The sequence below is a fragment of the Rhagoletis zephyria genome, unplaced genomic scaffold (genome assembly GCF_001687245.7).
Source record: "Rhagoletis zephyria isolate East Lansing unplaced genomic scaffold, Rhagoletis_zephyria_1.1 Rzeph_scaffold_01165, whole genome shotgun sequence".
Classification (NCBI taxonomy): Eukaryota; Metazoa; Arthropoda; class Insecta; order Diptera; family Tephritidae; genus Rhagoletis; species Rhagoletis zephyria.
In genome coordinates, this window is record NW_016158249.1 from 51493 (window position 1) to 60897 (window position 9405).

The 9405-nt window shown below is 34.5% G+C and overlaps 1 protein-coding gene across 2 annotated transcripts in view; it reads left to right on the top strand.

Moving 5' to 3' along the window:
• grsm (probable aminopeptidase NPEPL1 granny smith protein) overlaps window positions 1-4781 on the top strand; it is an 18309-nt gene extending 13528 nt beyond the window's left edge. For both annotated transcript variants that reach the window (XM_017616190.1, XM_017616191.1), the window contains exon 4: window positions 4563-4781. In XM_017616190.1, coding sequence (XP_017471679.1) covers window positions 4563-4766 — 204 coding nt within the window. In that variant the 3' untranslated portion in view covers window positions 4767-4781. The remainder of the gene's footprint in view (window positions 1-4562) is intronic.
• The last annotated feature ends 4624 nt before the right edge of the window (window positions 4782-9405 follow it).

Sequence of the window (9405 nt, forward strand, 5' to 3'; positions counted from 1 at the left end):
AATGAAAAGACCGCCTATGCGACAGAGGAGGAGGCATCGCTTTTATCATCCACCAAACAATTCAATATAGAAGCGTTACGCCAGAGGCGACCTTCTCATCGAATTCCAGGGTATAGCCGTTACACACACAGAACTGAAAATCATCAACGTCTGCATCCCACCCATCACCAGTTGTTCGCCAGGATACCGCCCAGACATCAGTCCCCTACTCGTCGGAGATAACACGCTAGTGATAGGCGACTTCAATGCACACCACGAGCTCTGCCATTCTAACCTTGGCAACGACCAAGGGGATGTAGCGCTATTAGATCAAATTGATTACTCCACCTTCTGTCGCCTGAAGGACGATGTCCCAACGAAACTCACAGGCACTTGCAGCAGCTCGCGAGAGCAAACTTCACCAACTGCACCACATGACCAGCCATGATCTCCTTGTCCTCCGACCACCTGTCTGTCATAATATCTATTGACCGGCCCCAGTGATTTTGTAGTCTCCGAGCGCCGCACATACGTCAACGTTGAAAAGGCCAATTAGGGAAGGCTTCAGAGACTAACCACAAGGCGGGGTACTATCGCCGATCCGGTTTAATCTATGCTTAGCGAAACTCCCCCCTCCAAAGTCGGACCTTAAATACGCCAATATCTCGACTCCTCGAACACAATCAAGACTATCACTGAATCCATGGTAGTAAAAATTTTCTTGAAAACTACGAAACTGCTATCACTGAACTCAAATAGCTGCGAACGTAGCATACACTTTGACATCGCATTTTCGTAGCTGCACGAAAATCGTATAACGATGGATTCGGTAATAGCGCCGAGTGTAAGGACGAGGAGAAGAAGAACCTGTCTGCAGTCTGCACTCGGGATGAACAACTGGCTCCCCTTTTCAAACTAGAAAGGTAATTTTCGAAGAAGAAATTTTAAATCGAAAAACAAAATAATCTTGTAAAAACCGTTTCCTGACCTTTTTCATGCTCAAAACGCGGCAGTCTGCGATTTCGGCACGACGAAAAGAAGAATTGTGAATGTTCGAATAAATCGCTGCAGCAAAATCGCATAAATGCGTATCGGCATTGTTGTAATTTTCGTAGGTACAGATTCGCACCGAGAGAATCGCACATGTGTATGGATGCCTTTACTTCGCAAAACTTTTAGTCGATTTGCTCGTTTATATAAAAACTTACTTAGGCACTTAAAGGGCTGTTTGCAGCTGTCAAGAAAAATCACAAGAAATATTTTACATTACTTCTTTTGCTTGAAAAAGTACTCTGTTTTTTCTGTAATTTTTTTGGAGAAATAAATCAAGGCGCATTTAATCCTTATTGAATTCGCCTAGAAATAAATATACTTTTTTTCTTGAGAGCTGCAAACTGATTTAAGAAATTTTCAAAGAAAAAAATTTCTGTACCGTTTCTTGTGCGTTATTTTGCATTTTTTTGTTTTTCTTTAGAGCTGCAAACAGCCGTTTAATTACTCTATTTGCAAATCACACAATGTATGTATTTTTTTCCAAGTATTTCAAACTTAACACACTTACAATTCAATTAATTATTCCATTCGTTGTGATTTTTTTATGTCTTCTACATTTTGCTTAAATGCATTAGTTCAGATTGGAACCGTTTATAAAAATTCAGGCTTCCTTTCAACCATGATTTCCTTCCTTTCGTCTTCCTCTCTAGCCTTGTATCTGATTTTGTTTTTGTTGATTTCATTCTAGATATACCAACATTTATTTCATTTGCCATTCATACATTTTTCTTTCACTTTCAATTTGTCTTAATTTGATTTGTAAGTTGGCATTGCATGTGACTAACGCAACAGGACATTGATGTTCGTTGCCACAGGCACTTGATGTCAGATGCCACGATAATTGCTCGCTAAACACATACATACATACATATGTACGTACATATGTAAACATTGCCTCCATTTGTATGCAAAAGAGAGCAAAAGTGGAGTAAAAAGGCAAACCAGTTAGAAAACATTCTAGGAGGTCAACTGGTGCAAATTGACTAGGAAATAACTGGTACGAGCTGCTGCGGAGGTCTACCAGTTCAACAGTTTCGAGAAAATTTCGATTACAACATTAGCGATATTTGTCTTCGAACTGTAAAATCCAAAGCGAAAACGTAATACTTCTTGCGAATGAAGACTGACTACCGAATCCGCTATTGAAGATTGTTATAATTAACATAATGTAGATTCGAAATATTTTAATTTAATTTTCAATTTATTTGCAAACGAATAAATCAAAAAAGGTAAAATAAGAAACAAATATTCTCTGTAAAGCTAGATTTCCACTAGGCATTAAATGCCAAAAATTGTACTGACTAAGTTGGGAATTAAAAAATAATCGTGTCATTACGTTAAAAAAAGTTCATCTACACATGGCATTTTTTTAAATTGCACAAATTTTTTTGACATTTCATTACCTAGTGGAAATTCGGAATAAAAGAATGAAAATGAATGGAAAAAATTACAATAACCAATTAAATTAAAATTTATAAAAGTTGTTATTCCAGTTGCAATTAAAACGCGCAGCCTGACAACTGATTTTTAGCAGGTGATTGCAATTTTTCAAATCATCGTTGTTAATATGTTACAAATATATGCATTGAAGAATTTTAGCTGAGATGGCTGCCAGAAAAGTGGTAGCAAATTTGTAATTTCTTCACGCGACATTATGACATGTTTTTGTTCTATTTTTCTTTTGTTTGTTTGATATTTACTGCCATACCTTTAACAAATGCGTTGGGCGGAGCGGCTTCTGACGCCTAGCGTTACCGCCGAAGTGCCATACCTAAACAATGGCGTCAACGCTACGTCAAATGCAGAAATAATACCAACAATAAGCATAGGTTTGTTTGTGTGTAACACGAAAATGACAGTTTCGCCGTTTTCTGCAGCCAACTTCAATACCTAACGCCCTGTCAAAATCGGATTTTCCAACCGCTCAGCGTTGACGTCGCGTTGTTTCGATATGCTTTATACAAACTGTATGGGCATGAGAATTTTTTGACTGCCAGACAACGTGGCCGCTTTTGTTTAGGTATGGCAGTTATTTTTTATATTTTCATTTCATTATATATTTTCAAACAAAACCTATAACTATGTTAAACAATTTCAAACTTTGTGCACAAATGAGAAAAAATTTAATCGAGTTTCATCAAAATTGCAAACTTTTAAGTTATTGTTTTTTTGGAAAAATTTATAAATTTTTCGTTGGTCGCGCTATTTTGGGCTTGGTAGGCAATTGAAAAGTAGAGCCCTCTCTCGACGAACAAAAATCACCCTTTACAAATCTCTCTTCATGCTTGTCCTCTTATATGGCGCAGAAACATAGACGATGTCTAACAAAGATGAGAAGGCTTTGGGGGCTTTCGAGAGAACTATTCTTCGCAATATCTATGGCCCCGTTCGCGTGGGCGACGAGCACCGAAGAAGATGGAATATCGAACTGTATGAGATTTTTAACGACATGGACATAGTTAAGCGCATAGAAATACAACGACTGTGCTGGCTTGGACATATTGTACGCACGGATAACGATGCTCCGGTGAAAAGATCCTTCGACTCCGCACCCATAGGTTGACAACGAAAGCAAGGGCGCCCACGAATACAATGGAAGGACCAAGTGCAGGAGGACCTGTCCGCACTTGGGATGAACAACTGGCACAAATCTGCAAAGGAGAGAGGCAACTGTGTATTTTTTTTTGTGTATATTCCCGCATTACTTTGTTTTTTGTTGTTGAATGAACCATATTTTTATACAAAATTGGCGGAAAAATATTAGAGTAAAAATTGTTGCATATATGTATTGTGAAAAATTTGCTGTGCCAATACTTTGTTCCGGCAGAGTACCTTTCTTTAAAGTGCTGTGCCTTGGACACCTTTTAACGAAACTTAATGAAAAAATTATATTTCTTTCGTCTTATTGTGTCTTTTCTTACATTAATGTGCACGTAAAAAAAATAAATACAAATTTTTCTTTTTGATTTATTTTTTTTGATTAAAGCATTTTTAATTTGTTAAGTTGCGGGCTTTCTTTCGGTATTATAAAATTTATTATATTTTAAGACTTCCGCCAACATATTTCAGAAAATTTTCAGATTTACATACTTTAGCTGGACTAATTTGAAAATACCTCTAAAAATCTCGTTATTTTTAATCCGGTTATAAAATTTTAGCCCATTTTTATGGATATGATTTGAAGTGATTTTATAAAAACTATATTATTAAAAACTAATAATTCTTTATAAAAATCTAGACTTGTGGAGGTAGTCCCGAATTGGGCCCAGGCGGGAGTCTTAAAATATAATAAATTTTCCGTTTTTTTTTGGTATGGAGAGTGGTGCACTTTAATGTATGTACTTACATACAGAATTATTTGACATAATAATTAATGCAAATAATTCTTAGAGCTCTATTAAACCTGCAAACCCCTGTTTTGGTCGACTAACCGAAAATATTTGATTTTTTAATTTCTGATAAAAGAATGACGAATTGTCTGTGTGTGATTGCTCATTACTAAATCTAAAAATTTTCAAATATCTTTCCAGGGCATTGCCACAGGCAAATTTCATGGGGCCATACTCACCAACTCCGAAGAATGGGAAACCAAAGCATTGGAAGCCGGACGTAAATCTGGTGATTTATTAGCGCCAATAGTTTATTCACCGGAATTGCATTTTTCTGAATTCGCGTCAGCCATTGCCGATATGAAAAACTCAGTTGCGGTAAGTAAGGTAAAAACTAGCACATAACTTCGACAGCAACCTTGGCCACAACAACAATGAGCAAAAATTCTTGTCATTTATTGTCAACTGACAGGAGCAACAATCTAATTTGAGAATTTTACAGTCAAAAATGAACGCTTATGTATACTACATACATACATATGTATGAATGTACAACTCGTATGTAGAAATCGTACATATGAACATACATATGTATGTAGCTATGTACCATGTCACGTGCAGTCATATCTGAGTATTGCATCTAGTAAATCTAACTTTTGATTGAACGTTATTTCGTTCGCTTACTACAAAAAGTTAGTTGTAGATTTTTTTGATTTAAAAGTTTACGTAAAGCACTGGCTGATAGCTTTCTTGTTTTTTTTTGTTCGGAATGGAGGTAAACTTTTTAGACCATATGTCATAATTTTGACACTTAATTACAAGTTGCTAGTTGACCATAGATACATGTGTGCATTTAGCTTACGAATTTTAGCAATTTACTACAACAAAACGAAGTTGTAATAGTCATTGAACTGGCTTTTTATTGCTTTACACTTTTTTTTGCTGTTACTAATACTTCTTTGAAATTAAGGCGGATCGATTTGTATATAATAATAATAATAGATTGGCGCTTACACATATGTTAGTGTTTGGCCGAGCTTCTCCTATGATTTGTGGCGTGCGCCTTGATGTTGTCACACAAAGCGGAGGGACCTACAGTTTTATGCCGACTCCGAACGGCGATTGTATTTTTATGAGAAGCTGTTTTTCATGGCAGAAATACAATCGGTGGTTTGCCATTGCCTGCCGACGGACGACCGCTGTTAGCAAAAAACCTTTTTTCTATAATTTTTGCGATGTTGCTTTGACCAGGGTTTGAACCCAGGCGTTGCGGAGTGGAAGCGCGCACTGCTTACCGCTACACCACAGCGGCCGACATTTTTTTTGCTGTTACTAATATTTCTTTGACCTTAAGTGGGATGTACATATGTAAATTAAGGCGGGTCGATTGGTATAGGCCATTTTTTTTTACTATGAGGGTATGGCATTGAAGTATTCTAGGTGAAAATCTAAAGGCAGTGTCACACGATTGGCCATTTGCCCAAAATTTGGTGCTAATTGTATCCAATCGTGTGAGTGCACAAACACATTTCTTTATCTCAATCACGAAAAACATTTTGTTCAAACTGTTCAATAGAAGTTCGCTGTATTGAACCAATCGTGTGACTACAAAAAGAATTGTCGTCCCAATTTTTCATTTTGTACCAATAGCCCAATATAAAAAATGTACAAGTTCACCAATCGTGTGACACTGCCTAAGGATTTTTTCCTTAGCAAAGTTTTATTTTGCTGTAGTCTTGTAAAGAAGTGTTGAAATTGTTTGCATAAAAACATGCTGTAAGAGGTTTTTTTGTATCAGGTACCTATTTTTGGACTTATCTTTTTCTGAAAACATCCGGCAAAAGCTACAACATAACATATTTTTAATTATATCGCCGCACAGTAGACGAAATGACCAATTGGCACGCATTAATTAATAACTTGAGAACTGTTTTTTTTTTTTCAATACTTAATGAATCTAAGCAAATTTTGGTTAATTAAGAAAACAAGGTTTGTTTTTTCAATGTAAATTTTTGTTAATTTTGCTAAATATTTTTTTTTTTCAGCTGGGAATATTAATATGCATTAGACACTGTCAAATAAAACGACTTGGTTTTCTCCTTCTGTCGGTCACAAAAAAATAATTGTGGCAAAATTTATCAGTTAGCGCTCGCAAAAATAAGAAATGCCAAAGAAAAAAATGTCCCCGCTAATTTTTATATAAACAATAAAATACAACAAGTAAGTTTTAAGCAAAAATCAATTCTCATATATAAAAAAATATATATATATTTCATGATCCATCGATCGGATCTAAACCAGATTAGTGTGGGTTATGCGGTAACATACATAAAAAAAGTCGGTTAAAAAAAATCAAAACCTCTTAGCCCATTAAATTTTAGCATAATGAGTTATTATTTCCCACAAACTCGTGTTCACCGTCTCACGGCAACATTCGATTAGTTTGACAGCACTTGCAGCAGAAATAAAAATTTGCTAGTACAGGACGAGAAAGTTGAAATATATTTCCGAAATCGATTTGCGCACTTTTAGTTGCAGTCACATCGTGCAACTTTAATTTCTGAAACTGATTTCAGAAAAGTGACAGAAAGGTTTTTCTGGCTGTTCATACATGGAAATAAAATTTTTCTTTCTCAATTTGGGGGAACATATTACCGCGTCTCATAAGCTATTACATGGCTTATGAAATTCTAGGAAAACATTTTGTTGACTTAATAATTTTTATTTTGCTGACGGCTTTCTCGGTTCTTTTCATATAACATATATATATATATATTTTATCCTACAAGAAATTCACGTTTACATATATACATACATAGTAAAAGTGCAAAAAACCACCAGTGTGGCACTTGCCACATAGGCCATGTAACTGCATACCCAAATTTTTCTAAAAATTCAAAGTTAAAAGTTCAAAATATCTATAAAAAAAAATAGTTGACCAGTCTTGTATGCTTGTACTAAGAAAATATATGAGCAAATTAAAAAGTCAATATATGTATAGATTTCGTACTGAAAGAATAATTTCCTTTCCCAACACTGGTCTTTAGTTCGAATTTGACCAATCCGTAAGGTACAAAATTTTTAACACCGATCAAAATGCTGCTGGTAGGATAATCCCAATCCACTAGCTGCTTGGGCACTTAAATTTCAATCAATACTCGCCACCTCTGTCCCATCGGAAAGGCATTATTTTCAAAAATTTGTCCGTAATTACCAAATATCGATTCAAGAAATTTTTAGAATTTTTTTTGGTGAAAATTTAAAAGTTTGTAAATATTTTTTCAAAAATAGAAATTTTTAAAACCCTCGCAACCAACATTTTTATGCTGTATAACTGGAACAATTTTCAAAATTTTGAAAAATCCTTAAGTAGCTGTTTGTTTTATTTACCTAGCATTGAATTTCACTAAATTACAGATTATTCTAAAGACCACTAGTAAATCATATAATTTTTGGCGTATTCCGACCCTTTTATTTATATCTACTAATATGTGAGTTAAACGCAGAGTATACTTAATACATTGGTTTTATTAAAAAAGGCGAAAAAATTCGAATTTTCTTCGTCGATCGGTCGACTTTTAAAGGCGACTGTACAGAGTCGATTGCAAAGTCGAAAGTAGACTTTCTAGTAAAGTCGAACAACCCTAGTTTGATATTCTCAACAAATCAAAATATGAAATTTGAAAAACTGTCAAAAGCGCATCAATTCATTTTACACAAATGAAGAACGTGACTGATTTGTGTGAACGAAAAAAAAATATTGTACTTGTACATATCAGTACATTGTTGACAATCACATTTTGTTGAGTCATTTCTAGATTAAATGTATGTAAGTTGATCTTTATTATCGATTAAAAATCATATAACTATTTTTCATGATTGATGTTTAACCGCATAAAAATTTCACAATAAGAGTTTATGGCTGAAGTAACTTAGTCCCGACTGTCGCGGTAACGGCTAATGCGATTGATGGTCATATTTTATTTTGACATTTCTTTATTTAGAAAAGAAATTCCAAATCTGATAAATTTTGTTAACTTTAACGACTCAATCAATGATTTACAGTTTTGTACATATTTATGTCCGCACTTACATATGTATGTACTTATCCTCAATGAAGTGCGAAAGAATTTTTTTTATGGGTATTTTCATACGTCACGTATGAAACATTTGTTTTCTTTAACATCTTTAGACAAGGGAGTAGCACATAATTAGCTCTATATTTAACCGAAAAAATCGCAATCGAATCGCATGGTCGACCAAAATGGTAGTAGGATTTTTTAAGGACTTTGAAATTTCAAAAATATGATTCGTCCAAAAAATTGTTTAAGAAATTCAGTGCAGTGTGGAATAACAATATACATAGGTACCAAATGAAAGAAAAACTTGTGCAGAGTTAAAAACAAATATTTTTTTTTTTGGTTCACAAGGACGAATAGCCTTTTATTTAATTTTATTTTTTAAGCTAATAAAGTTAGAAAGTGTGAAACTTAGTCCAAAACTTTTGTTTTTTTTTTCTTTGCTACAGACCATAAGCATTTTCTCCTTAGCAGTCAACAGTAATCCAGCTGTACAGGTTAAAATCTGGAAATTGCTTGCCAACAGATACTGTAGAAGTAGGTCGGTGGTGAAATCGGAAAGTATAATTGGACGAAAACAAGATGACCACAAGAATGAGTATAAATGCGTGCATATGTATGCAACTACATAAGTAAGCCATAAAAGGTAAAAAATGCACACATACACACACATTCCCATCATCCATCCTTATGTTCACGAGCTGTCCAACGTAATTGCTGCAATAGCGAAACAGTCAAGCGTGGAAAGCTATTTGACGCAGCGAAATTAAATCAATCATAAATGCTTCTTTTTTCAAATTTTTTTTTTTTGTATTTATTTTTTTCTTCCATAATACAAGTAAAGAATAGTAAGTAGAATTTGCAGATAATATCGTTTACAATTGAAATTGAAAATGAACTCGAGAGCATACACATTGGTTATACGCCACCGAAAAGATATATCAAAAAATCAAAAAAATAAAATT